Genomic DNA, 14,074 nt, shown 5'->3' with positions numbered 1-14,074 from the left:
CTGCCCACTCCAGGGTCTCCTCTCTGCTGAGAGCTGAGCACTTGACTGGATGACCTGCCTGTGTAGAGGAGCTACCCACTCAAGCGTCTCCTCTCTGCTGAGAGCTAAACACTTGTTGGGACACCCTCACTGTGGAGCGGAGCTGACCACTATGGGTTTCCTTTGTGCTATTCTGTCATTCCATAAAGCTCCTGTTCACCTTACTCACCCTCCACTTGTCTGCATACCTCATTCTTCCCGGATGCAGGACAAGAACTCAGGACCCACCAAATGGCAGGGCTGCAAGGGGTATAACACAAGCAGGGCTGAAACACACTCCTTGCTCACCACGTTGTGGGTGACAAGAAAGAGAGAAGGAGAGAAGACACAGCCCTTCAGGGAGCCCAGGCCTAGAAGCTCCCTGAGCCAGGGCTGTGACACCCTCTTTGTGGCTCTGCAGTTCCTGGTGTCTCAAGTTTCTGGGTGCCACCACGTTCCCCACTGCCAGCCTTGGAAGCTGCTTGCAGGGAGCTGGTGCCCATGCCGGCACCTGGAGCTGCCCATCCCGCCACAGCCAGTGTGCCTGGCTGTGTGCAGTGGCCAGATCCCATGCTCGCTCACTCACACACCGCTCACCTCTCCACTTGCCCTTGGCGGGCCTGGAATCCAGGTCAGTAGTGTCAGCCAAGTGCAGCCTGCCAGGCCAAGTGGGCCCATTGGGCCCGAACAAAACTCAGGTAAAGGTGCCACTGGCCACAGAGGTTTCTGGGTGGTGAAGCAACACCCCAAGGATCCCATAACATTATCAGCCATTGATGATCATTGCCTTGGTTCATTAATTCATTAGGAGTTGCAGAATGGTCTTGGTCTATCAGTCACTCACTGTCATCACCTAAAAGTGACCAAGGTAGTTATAATTATTGTTGTCATCATCAGCATCATCGTCATCAGCTTGTGTTTGAACACATTTGATGTGTTTCAGTCCATTGCACTTAATATCTTTATTGCTGCTCATGTCTTCCCCAGCCTTCCAGTGGGGCTTACTCTGCATGGGTGACTCCTGTCTTGGTCCATTTCAGGGAGCTTCTTTGCTTTCTGGTGTGATGACATATTCTAGGTGTATATTTTCCATTTTCTACTTCAGACCTAGAATTGGCCATTTTTCCAGGGAATCCTGGTTGTTTTCCTGTGGGAAATGGCCATTAGAAATTACAGTCTGAACATAGAGGTGCTCATTACTACTTTATTTATTTTATTGTTTATTGTTTTTGGATATTCTCATTGGAGAGAGCTAGGATATCTAGGTATGCACACATACACACATTTAAAGACAAACTGTGCCCTGGAGTGCATACTGACAATTCCTATGCAAATTCAAAACTGTAGGGATTTTAACCTCCTTTATCTTACATCTTTATCCTCTTTCAACTATGTTTTCAGAAGAGTTGTATATTTTAAGGCATGTTGACTAAGGAAAAGTGACGTCATTAACCAGCCATGTGAATGACTAGCCTGGTCTTTTAGATCATGTTTGATAGGTAGCACAGGCACTGCCTCTAGTATGCCTCCCCATACTAGAGTGCTATAATTACAGTTTAAAAGTGAACTGGCTTGAGACCTAGTTTTGCAGAGGTTTGAACCTTTAAATATATGAAAGAATGTTCGTCAGTGTTGGGCTCCTTAGTTTGATTTGGCCAAGTTAACCCAGTTAACAGTTGGGATATTTGATTTTAAGACCACACAACTTCTAATTTTGCTGGCATTTCTAGTTACTGCGTTTATTATGTATATTCTATATTATTTGGATTAACTTCTAGATAAAATTTAAATACAGGTTTATTAAGTAATGTTATTCAGCTATTATGAATATATCACGAAATGAACTATGTCTGAATAACAAAATGAAGCTCCAAATTTCCATAATCAAATTCTTCTTGAATATACCGATAATAATAGGATATAACTTTGGATATCTGTATATTATTTTGGCTATCTGTATATTCATTAGCCAACTTAACGTGTACTTGTCAATATATATTGCTAGCATATGATGATACAAGTAAGAATTTTTAGTTTTAGTACACTACTCCAAATTGATAAATATTTGGGTTAACTTGGTTGTGGTCTAGAAATCAAAGGTCAACACTATGTTAATTATTAAAATCAAACCTATGGTCTATATAAAGGGTAGACTCTTCTTTGAGATGTTCAGTTAATACAGGATTTAGCTTGCATAAGATATTTCAAACAAAATTACTTCAGGCCCTGTTGATGTTATTAGTGATGTCGGTGGTAAGAATTTCAATCAATATCTTACAAATGGGCATATTTGAAAGTTGGATAATACAGACTATTTTCACTATTGAAGAAATGAAAGTGCCATTTAATCCCCACCTGTATGTCTGAGGAAGGGGGACTGGCTCAGAGCTCCTTGATGCCTGTGCACTCAGAGCAGCTCCAAAATGCCTGAGATTGATTACTTTGCTGCAAGTGTTGCTAACTTCCCAGACCTCAATTTCTTTCAATCATTGCTCTGATTATTGCAAAACTATTTCTGAAAGACTTAATATGTATCTTTTGCTGGTAAATTACTGCTCATTTAGAAGTCCTAGAGTTAGTCCATTGCATAAAGAAGGTTGTAAGTCTAATTTAAATAACTATCAGTAGTTTTTTCTAGCCTGCTTAAATTGAAATACATGCACATTTGAGGATACTCTTGCTTTTATAAAGAGCTGTATTTAACCCGGTCAGATATCTCCTCTCAGGCATCATCATTATGGTTATTTCACTAAGTGGACAAAAGATGGGTCAGTGATTTCTTTAACAACCCAGGACATTCGGTCGCTGTGCTTTGCAAGGAGTCTGAGGTTTTTGTTCCCAACAATTGTGTCCTAGGCTGTCTCTCCCAGTGAACTCTCATATGGTAAAGAACAGTCCGATGCCCATCCTTCATCATTTTTTAAGGTCCTTCTGTCACGCTATTAAGAATGTAGATTGCCAGTGCTTGGAGGGGCTGCCTCTTTCTTATTCTGAAAATTGGGCAAAATCTGGCTGACAATTTTGCTGTCTCTACCTGATGTATATTTTCATCATTTTGTTTTGCTAGAATAAAAAAAGTTCCCTATGGGTTTCTAGATGCTCAGTGGTACCCGAGGTTCTGAACACACTGACCTCTCCAGGTGTCACTGTCATGGGGAAAGGACAGCAGGGGCAAAGACTCTCATGCCTGTCTGCACCTGACTTGCAGCAAAGGGATTGGGGCTGGCCATCACTCCCCACACTTCACAGTTTAATTCCAGCCTAGGGAATGGAATCTGGGGACCAAAAGACATCTTAAAATCAATTAATTTAGTCACTCGTTCAATGCCTGAATCATTTTTAATATCACCACCAGTCCTCCCTAGGATGTACAAGGCATGGTTTATATGTTAAAGTTAGAGCAATAAAAACCTGGCAAGGATCCCTGTCTTCATGGGACTTGTATTCTAGTAGAGGAGATAGACAGCAACTATGATAAGTAAGAGAATTATGCAGCATGTTAAGAAGGGGTCAGTGGCACTCATAAAGGAACAGCTAGGTGGTGCCAAGTGGGAGCATATTTCAGTTTGGAATTTAGGCGTCAGGTTAGGCCTCAGTGAAGTATTTGAGCAGTCCCTAGAAGGAGATGGAGTTAGCTCTGGGGGGTGGGTGGGAAGCATCCTAGGAGGAGGAAGAGGTCTCAAGGAAAAAGGAAGCCTGGGCTGGAAAGAACAGTCAGGAGCCCACATAGTGGGGCTGAGTCAGCCAGCACAGTGGTGCGGCCATGGCACAGTGGGACTGGGAGTGCCGGAGGATGGGAGGACTGGGTGTGTGCCTTCTCGGTGGTCATTCTTAGTACCTTAGCCTGTACTCCAAAATCTATAATCAGAAAGTTTCCATATCGAATTTGGTAGCAAAACCTCCCCATTTTTGTAATTCATTTGGTGACCAAACCTGACCTGAATGGATGTGAAGCTATTTAGGGTCTCTGCTTTTTGCTATTTAAAGTCAATATTCCTAGGTTTTGATGCAGAAATATCAAAACCTAGGAATTATGGGGTACTGTCTCACACTCTCCTTGGGGTGTCAAAGAATATGCAGTGCAGATGCCTTTATGAAACAAAATAAAAAATCTGAATTCTGAACCACATTTTACTGTGAGGATTTCAGATAAGTAAGTACTGGTGACTTTTACTAGCTCCCTATGGCCCAGACATTCACGTCCCATTCCTGTTTTACGTGCCTGTCCTTTCCATGCTGGAAGATGGTTGTCCTCTCCCCCTCGTTCTCAGCCAGCTGTGTTAATGACTGACCTGGTCTCCGGCTCCTCCCCTTCTTCAGTTCCCTAACTGTGGGCCAGAGGATTTATCCACTGTCTAGTCCACAGTCTTCTGAACAAGTCTGCTTCTCTTATGCTCTGCCGAAAGCCTGAGGCTCCAAATGGAATGCTGTGTGCTGGGACAGGGACAACAGGGACCATCTCTCCAGATACTTCATTAATACAACTGAAAATTGAATTAGGATTTTAGACAAAAACCTGCTCCACGATTGTTATGTATCTTTTAATGATGAACATGATGCTAAATCAGAGTTCTATCCACTTAACAAGTTCTGATTTTACAGGGAATCATCAGATGCACATTTATTTTTATTGATGTTTATCTTGTTTTAATTTATTGTTTGGCTTTGTAGATATCTTTTTCCATCCCTTTTTGTTAATTTATGTGTTCATATATTGTCACCTGTACATTTGAGAAGCACATCTATGACTATCAAAGGCAGGAATAAACATGTTGGGAGAAGTCAGGGATGAGGAAATAGCCTTGTGCCAAGGCACCAGAAACAGACATCAGCGTTGGTGCCGACGAGCAGCTGCGACTCTGATCTCTTGCACGTTTCTAGTCCACCTGATCTTCCTGGCAGTTATCCCATCTTGTTCTCCTCGTGTCCACGGAGCTATCGTAGGAGACATTGCCTGGTGCTTTGCCAGTGACTCTGAACACTGTGCTTCCTCATTTCCTCATGCTCCAAGAAATATGGTTCGACACTGGAAGAAGAAAAGTAATACTTTTCCTCACCCATCACAAGGTTTATGGCTGAAATCCCTATAATAAAAGACAGATTAACAAGATAAACATGTAACAATTATTTAATACGGCTGGGTGCGGTGGCTCACACCTGTAATCCCAGCACTTTGGGAGGCCGAGGTGGGCCATTACAAGGTCAGAATTTTGAGACCAGGCTGGCCAATGTGGTGAAACCCTGTGTCTACTATAAATACAAAAATTAGCTGGTTGTGGTGGCAGGTGCCTGTAGTCCCAGGTAATCGGGAGGCTGAGGCAGAAAAATTGCTTGAACCTGGGAGGCGGAGGTTGCAGTGAGCCAAGATCGAGCCGCTGCATTCCAGCCTGGGTGACAGAGCAAGACTCCGTCTCAAAAAAAAAAAAAAAAAATTATTTAGTACAAGTTTTACATGGCACAGGAGCCTCCAGAAAATGAAGACCCAAAGACTCAGGGAAAACTATGTTTTTATGCACAGTCGCGTGGAAGTGTGATTGAGGGACAACAGGGCAGGATCTGATGGTAATAAGTGTGGTGCACTGAACAAGGCCTGTTTGTTCAGATTCTCTGTGACCTGTGTGACATTCCTGCCCTCCAGATACAGGGCAGGATACCTGCCACATGAAAGCCTTTAGGGGAGGATGGAGGGAGAAGTCGGAGAGTGACCTCTGAGTTTCCTAGCCCATCTCAGGGCAGAAAGGGGCAAGTGGAATTTCAGTTTCTGTGTCCTGCTTTGTGGGGGGACGGGGGGTGGGGGGAGATGGTCAGCGTGACCTTTCTGATGTTGTGGTTTTCTCGGCTTCTTTCAGCTTAAAATATGCGGTATGCCAAGGTGCCATATTTTGGGGTAGCATTTCCTGCACTGCCATCAACACTAACAAAGTGGAGGGTGAGGTCTCTCTCCTCCCTTCTCCCCACCCAGTACTTTGAGGACATCCCCTCATTTCTCCTCCATTAGCCCCAAAGTACATTTGCTGCCTTACGCATGTCTTCTCAGAATGGGGCTGATAGAGAGCCTGACGTGGCTGTTGCACCTGACACATTCTTTGCTTTAAGAACCAGGGACGGGTCTATGAACGTGTACATGTCAGGATTTCAAAGGAAACTAATAACGTCATTGAAGGCTTGTATCTTTTTCCCTCGTTCATCACATCTTTCTGCATGTTGGGTCATTTGGCCTTTTGTTTCTTTGCCTCTCCCCATCCTTGCCCTGCCTGGTCCTTTCCTCCCCATGCTTCCTCTCCTATTGCCTCACACAGCTTTCCCCACTCCTTCCTGATTTTCTGTCTTCACACTGTCATTCCCCCGCTCTTCTCCAGTGTAGACGGCACTGTTCCTTTCTTCTGTTTTGTTATCCCACTGCCCCTGTGGCTCTTCTGTCTCTTCATGCCGTCCTGGTTTGGCCTCTACTCATTTCGTTCATCTCATGGGGTGCCTCCATGGTTGCTGTCTTCAGGCTGCTATTCTAGCTCATGATTCCAAAGTGAGGTGCTTTTCTTTGGTGACCCAACATGACCTTAAAGACTTGCTTATGCACCTTTGACAAATCAAGATGCGTGACCCCTGGACACCTTCAAAAAGCCACAGGGCTTTGAGTTTATCTGATGATCACCATGTTGGCATCCTATTGCTGCTGTAACAAATTAACTCAAACCTCGTGGCTTCATCATCTTACTGTTTGGCAGGTCAGAAGCCCTAAAATAAGGTGATGGCAGGTTTGGTTCCTCTCAAAAGCTCTGGGAAGAATCTGGTCCTTGCCTTTTCCAGCTTCTAGAGACCTCCCTCATATTTTGTCTTGTGATCCCCTCTTCACACTTCAAAGCCCATCGGCACAACCTCTTCTTCTGTTATCTTTCCTTCGCATTGACCCTTCTGCCTTCCTCATAAATATAACCTTGTGATCACGTTTGGCCAACCCAGATAATCCAGCCTATCTTCCCATCTCTAGATCCTTATTTTAATCAAAAAAAATCTCCTTTTTGCCATGTAAGGTAACATAGTCCCAGATTCTGGGGACTGGGATGTAGACATCTTTGGAGGCCCTTATTCTGCCTACTACAGTCATGATGAGTTGGGGCAGTGTTGCTGACTGACAACACACAGAACCTCTAAAGCATTCTTTTATTTTCCCTGTTAGTCTCCATTGTAAATAGGGATTCTTTGTCTAGGGTTTGGGGTTTAAGTCTGTTAATTTAACAGAACCTCATTTTTCTCTTCTACCCCTGGAACATTTTTTTCCACTGAGGCTGTGATTCCTAGAGTCAGCCAGTATTTCTTGAGTTCTATTTATTGTGCACCTGGGTACACAAAATAAGTAAGATACGACCCTGTACCTTATGGACTGCTAGAGGAGAAAGATGTTACTGCAGTAGAGTACACGTTGTGTTGATTTCATTTTCTAGATATCTTTAGGTTCCATCCCTTTCTCTCTGTCTTCTCTCTTTGTGTCATTTGTTACTATGATTTCTAAAAACAATTTACCCAGTTTCCCTTGACATCAGTTGGGCTCACACCCTATCTCCTGCAGTCCATTACTGTGCACACAGAGGTGTTTGTGTTACCTCTTTGCCTAAGGTCCTTCCATTCCCAGCATCAGAATACACTGAAATCTTCAACATGTCATATTTCTTGTTGGAGTCTGTATTGTGCTTTTCTTTCCAGCCTTTTTACCTGCCATACTGAGAAGCACTTCTGTTCTTGCCGTATGGGATAAGTTATACTTCCCTTAGAGTTCCCCTAGAGTTCTCCTATACTATCCTTATAGTTTTTTTATAGTTCTCCTATAGTTTCCCCATAGTTACCCTGTATTTCGCCTATAGTTCTATGCTCTCTCTTGGCTCCTGACTCTGGAGAGCTTCTCTTATTCACTAGACTTTTCCTCTTTATTCCCTGCCTAAGAAACTTCTGTGCATCCCCCAGTCTGGGCTTAAGCAGTGCTTCCTAGAAAGCTTGCACTGACACCATCTCCGGGACTATAGTTTGAATATTTGTCCCCTCCAAAACTCATGTTGAAATATTAATCACCAGTATTAAATCAATATTTAATCTCCAGTGTGATTATTGAGAGGTGGGGCCTTTAAGAGGTGATTGGGTCATCATAGGAGAGCCCTCATGAATGGATTAATACATGTATGGATTAGTGGATTAATGGGTTATCATGGGAGAGGGACCAGTGGCTTTATGAGAAGAGGAGAGACTTGAACTAGCACACTTAGCCCCCTCACCATGTGATGCCCTATGCTGCCTCAAGAATCTGCAGAGTCCTGGCCGGGCACGGTGGTTCACGCCTGTAATCCCAGCACTTTGGGAGGCCGAGGCGGGTGGATCACGAGGTCAGAAGATTGAGACCATCCTGGCAAACACGGTGAAACCCCGTCTCTACTAAAAATACAAAAAATAAATAAATAAATAAAATAATTAGCTGGGCATGGTGGCGGGTGCCTGTAGTCCCACCTACTTGGGAGGCAGAGGCAGGAGAATGGCATGAACCTGGGAGGCAGAGCTTGCAGTGAGCGGAGATCGCACCATTGCACTCCAGCCTGGGCAACAGAGTGAGACTCCATCTCAAAAAAAAAAAAAAAAACAATATGCAGAGTCCCCACCAGCAAGAAGGCCCTCACCAGATGAGGCCATTTGACGTGGGCTTCTTAGCCTCCATTACTGAAAGAAATAAATTTCTTTATAAATTTTAGTTTCAGATATTCTGTTATAAGCAACAGAAAACAGACTAAGACATCCAGTCAGGTCTTCTCCTCTGTGCTATGGGAGGCAGTTCATTGCTCTGTATTGTAATTATTTCTTTGTCTGTTTTTTTTTTTCTAGCCAGACAATAAACTCAATTAGGTAAATGATGGTTCTTTTAATTTTATGCTCTCTTATATGATATAGTGTGTGCCCCATAAAAGATTGTCACTGAATATTGGTTGAATGAATGCCTGAATCCATGCACATGTGAATGGTTTAATACAAAATGGCCTGCAGATTTGAGTAAGATGTCTGATTTGCTATTCCTGTGTAGATTCTAAGCTAAAATGATTGCTACTTAGCACTTGGTTTCTCCTCCCTATGTACTATTTCTCTTGAAGCTGAATCTGACTCTACATGTGATTAAGTACATGAGTTAAAAATTTTTTAAAGGCTCATTCCTGAGAGTTCATATGACTCACTAGAGTCACACAGGGCTCCTAGTCCGAGGCTGTTTATTTTATAGGGCCCATCTGTGGCATGAAGACAGTGCTACTGTGAGTCATACTCCTCTCAGCATATGCATAAATCCAAAAAGGAGGCTTGAGTGCCCTCAGTACAGCCTTGAATAGTTGTGAGGGGTCAGTAAGTGCAAACTTGAAATTGTTTTTGAATAAACATTCTTTTGATAGATGCTTCTATTTGGAAAAATATTAGGAGATTATTACAAAAAGGATATTATTACAGGATTCATGCCACAAGTAAATAGATAAATAAATAGATAGATAGCCCTAAGGCCTCTTTGTTGTTGTTAATCAACAAATACTTACAGATATGAAATCTGCCTTTATGGCTTAATTTCTTTTCCCTTCAAAAACCAGAGATGTGGTTCTTTTTCAGTTTGGAAACAAGACTAGGGAGTAGTATGTCTAAGATTATCCTTAGGGCTAGAATTTGCTTATTTCCTGGGGTGGGGTGAGAATCAGAGACTGAATATCTATGGAAAACAGAGAGGAACCTTTCTCCTGTTGTATTATTAATGCTAAATTTGGTTTTGTTTCATTTTTTAACTTCTTGATGCTGTCTATGAGAACAAATTTAGGGCATTTAGTGAAAAAAACACATGCAGACGTATGTGGGACTTTATATTCTGACTTACGACATTGTGTGGTATAAACAAGACTGTTTTACAGATAATACTAAAGATAATGTTGATGGAACTGTTCTTCCCCACTCGTGATGTTTCCTTCCAAGTGGCAGGAACTGTACTATTGCAGCACTCCTGTCTGCCTTCTCACTGCCCAAGCTGAAGCTGCCTGGGAGGAAGGGCTGAGCATGCCTAGCCCAGCCCTTTCTTTGGGGAGCTGACTGCCTATGGGAACCCTGTCCCTCCATCCTGTGAGTTTTACAGCAGCACTCAACATATGGGAGGCCTTGTGGTTTTCTAGGGTGGCCTGGGACTGGGTTGGTGAGTCTGTTTATTCTGTGCTTCAGGATTAGCAAGCCCATTGTTCCTGCACTCTTAAGTCATATTCCTCAGTCTCAGGTTTATCAGTAATAAAGGTGGTACTTTGATAGCCGCTCTGCCTTTCTCCTTGAATTCATCACTCAGGTGTTCCAGCGCTCGGGCGGGGCTGCATGGTGGAGTCATTATGCCTGTGTCCTTGCGTATGCCTTTGGGTTCTCCCAGCAGCCCTGACAGTGGGTGGTATCATCTCCTCTTTACAGATGAGGAAGTGAGGCTCTATAAAGGTTACCCACTCTGGATGATCACTGTAGGTTTGGCATGCTGGTCAGGCTAACTCCCAAACTTGGGTCCCTTAGGTGATTCGGCCAATGAAAATGTCACAGATAAAAGCTTTTAAAGGACTTTGCATAGTATAAATCACTGGGTAATATATATGAGCTCTATTCCTTTGTAGGCTAGCATTTTCGTAGCTATGAATGTAAACATTTTAATATAGCCTGCAAGTCCCTGAGCACACAGGTGCTTGCCCACCTCCCTAGCTCCACTGGCTGCCTTAACTTCATCCAAAACCTTCACCTCTTTCTCACCATCTTGAGCTTCCTGTAGTGTTTCCTATAACTAGAATGCTCTTCCCCTCCCACCCTTCCCGTTTGCCTGGTTAGCTTCTGTTTACCCTTCAGATCTCAACTCACATGTCACTTCCTCAGACTAGCCTCCCACAGCCACTATATCTGCAGTTTGTGTGCAGTGGGGTTTCTGCTAGCCAGCTCATCTTTCCTAAACCACCCTGGCCATCGTTTGTGATTATGTATCCACTGTAAACCTATACACCCCAAACAACTGCAGGCCCATAAGCCCAGCCACCACTTTTCTTTTGTGTACCATGGTGATCGTGCTGTCTTGACATAGTGATAGCACCTGGTTGGGATGCCAAGAGTGGTTGCTGGGTGAATAATGGACATAGTGCTTGGGCATTATGCTTAGCGTAATAATCATGTATTAGCCTTGAGGTCTTTGTCCATTGTTTTTTACTAATACTTATAAATAACATGTTAAAGATAGCCTCTTTCCTGATTATAAAATATACACACACACACACGTTTCTGCTTTCAGGGCTAGATATTTGTCGATATTCATATTTGTCTGTGGGGGACTGTTGGTGTGAGAAACTTTATATATATATATATGGAGAGAGAGAGAGAGAGAGAGAGAGAAGAGAGAGCGCAAGAGCGAGTGCGCGTGCAAGAGAGAACTAAAATCTCTAACCTGCTTTTGAGGCTTTAAATGTCTAACCTGCTTTTGAAGCCACGAGGTTTGAGGCTTTAAACTATCGGAAGCATAGAATGGATTTCCAAGTGTGCATAACTAAAAGGGTTACTTAGTATATGGGGATAATAAAAGACCAAACTGCCCCAGCTGTGGAACTTTGTTTATGTGGTCCTGGGGATATGGGATGTAGAGAGGAACCTCTCTTGTTACATATGAATGTAATTTAATAGTTACTAGGCACCGAATTCTGTTTGGTTTTTATGTCCAAGAAAAATGTCAAAAGGGTTGAACTATTCTTTTAGTCCTGTTCAATAGGGAGTACTCTAAAACCTAACTTATAGTTGAATGTTATTCTTAATACAGTGTTTATTACTTCATTTATAAAATGAGGTCAGTAATAGGGTAGTGGGTGAGCTACTTTTATTTCCCAGTCAAGCATAAAAATAAGAGAAAGTGCTATAAGACCAAATGTGGATAGTTTGAAAACAAGGTAACAAGTTTTCTGTATTTTTACTCCCCCGTTGCACTAATTAACATAATTAATATTTTGAAGAGGGAAAAACAAAAAATGTCTTCACACTTAATTTTGCATTGCTCAGTCTTTAAAGTGTTGATCATGGCAGAATTTTAGTTTCCTGCTCAGCTATTCTCCTGGTACAACTGCCCATGGGTAATAAGCAACTGCACCAAGGTCTGCATGAAAATAGCATGGGTAATATGCCGCTGGGTGTCTGACTGTTTTGCTCTGACAGCTTATATTGCTTCTTTTTGTCCTCCCCTGATACAGGGCATTGATGTGCGAGATGCTCCTCTGAAGGAAATCAAGGTGACCAGCTCCCGACGCTTCATTGCTTCATTTAATGTTGTGAATACCACCAAACGAGATGCTGGAAAGTACCGCTGCATGATTCGCACTGAAGGAGGTGTTGGAATATCAAACTATGCAGAGTTGGTAGTTAAAGGTATTTAATGTGTTTTTATACCCCAGAATATTCTTCAAAAGTGGATATGTTAGGTGGTTGTTAGTTCATTATCCCTTTAAAGCTCAAACTTACCCTTGTCTGTTTCTGAACAGTGGTTTGATGACAGGCTATTTTGATGGATTGCATTTTAAGTACAAATTTTGCACGTGAACAATATTTTTGAAAAATGTATTTTATCTATGTTGATTTAGTTGCATAAAAAACAATGAATGTGCTCTTGGCAAAGTCTTCTGCCAACTCTATATAAAGAGATTACAACTTATAAATTTTTTTTAAGGAATAAAATTTTTTACTGATAGAAAATCACTTAAAATGCAGATATTCATCAGCCAGTGTGTTTATGATAGCAGAGTGGTTAATAAAATGAAGCAGTGTCAGTATAAAAATGCTCAGTCATATCACACAAGCCATATTGATAATACTGTGTTAACATTCATAATGTTCCAGTTAGGTTCTATTACTATATTTTGCATGACTGAAAAATTGAGTCATTATATTTAAGAAGGTGGGGGATGAGGGAAAATAGAAAGGGGAAATAAGTTTCCTTTAGCTGGTTTAATGGGTTTTTTGTAGGCTGAGGAATTTATAATATTAAGCCACCAAGACCATTTTTGGTCCCAGACAGGGTAATTTGGACTTTGAGGTATTCCATGAGGCATTTTTAGACAACCTGTGGCAAGCCATGGCTGTTTTTCCTAGGAGAACAGAATGAGGCCTGCTTTAAGAAAAGCTTTCCCTGCATTTGTTAAATATGGCATATAAAATTGATCTCTCTAGGTATATAATCCCAGCACTTTGGGAAACTGAGGCCACAAGTTCCAGACCAGCCTGGGCAACATATTGAGACCCCATCTCTACAAAATTTTTTAAAAATAAAAAAAGTTAGCCAGGTGTGGTGGCACTGCCTATACTCCCAACTAGTCAGGAGGCTGAGGTAGGAGGATTACCTGAGCCCAGCAGTTCTAGGCTGCAGTGAGCTATGATTGTGCCCCTGCACTCCAGCCAACCTGGACAGAGTGAGACCCTGTCTCTTAGACAAAAATTGTCTGTTTTTTTATGTGGTATTGCTTTTATCTGCACATTTCTCAGGATAGGCAGCTTTAAAGATTGCTGGATTCAAATCCCAGAACTAGGTATGTGGCTATGGGCCAGTGGCTTGCCCTGTGTGTGCTGCTGTTTCCTTGTGTGTAAGGTAGATATCAGATAATCATGTTATCTACCTTATAGGGCCATGAGGAAGATCAAATGCAAAGTGTATATTATATATAGGACACTTAGAACAGTGTACATAGTGAGCGGCGGGTGCTTGAAAGGCCCTTGGTGGGAAGGGAGAGGAGGACAGGGATAAACCTCTCTCTGGTCCACTCTGTCAGTGGTCTTCACTGGGGAATGGATGTCAGAACTACCTTTCTAACTTTTTAAAAATATAAATACCTGCCCACCTATTGTCTCCTCCCCATCTTGCCACACCCATATTGAGTCAGAATATCCAGGGACACAGCCTCTGTTATAAAACCTCCAATGAGTCAGCCATATGCTCTGTTGTGAGATCACCACTGCCAGTGTTAGTTAGTCACACGTAGCTTATGGGGGACAATGCACCCCAGTGAGG

At 42.5% G+C, this 14,074-nt stretch overlaps 1 protein-coding gene across 10 annotated transcripts in view; it reads left to right on the top strand.

The window, feature by feature from the left end:
- The window catches only part of PTPRM (protein tyrosine phosphatase receptor type M), an 844,030-nt gene that overhangs the window by 375,491 nt on the left and 454,465 nt on the right, over positions 1 to 14,074 (top strand). For 5 of the 10 annotated variants that reach the window (XM_009252252.4, XM_054537539.2, XM_054537541.2 and 2 more), the window contains one exon: positions 12,267 to 12,441. In XM_009252252.4, coding sequence (XP_009250527.2) covers positions 12,267 to 12,441 — 175 coding nt within the window. 10 annotated transcript variants of the gene reach the window in all.

Source organism: Pongo abelii, chromosome 17 (assembly GCF_028885655.2).
Source record: "Pongo abelii isolate AG06213 chromosome 17, NHGRI_mPonAbe1-v2.0_pri, whole genome shotgun sequence".
Lineage (NCBI taxonomy): Eukaryota > Metazoa > Chordata > Mammalia > Primates > Hominidae > Pongo > Pongo abelii.
Note: the sequence above shows the minus strand (reverse complement) of the source record. Positions and strands in the feature narration are given on the sequence as shown.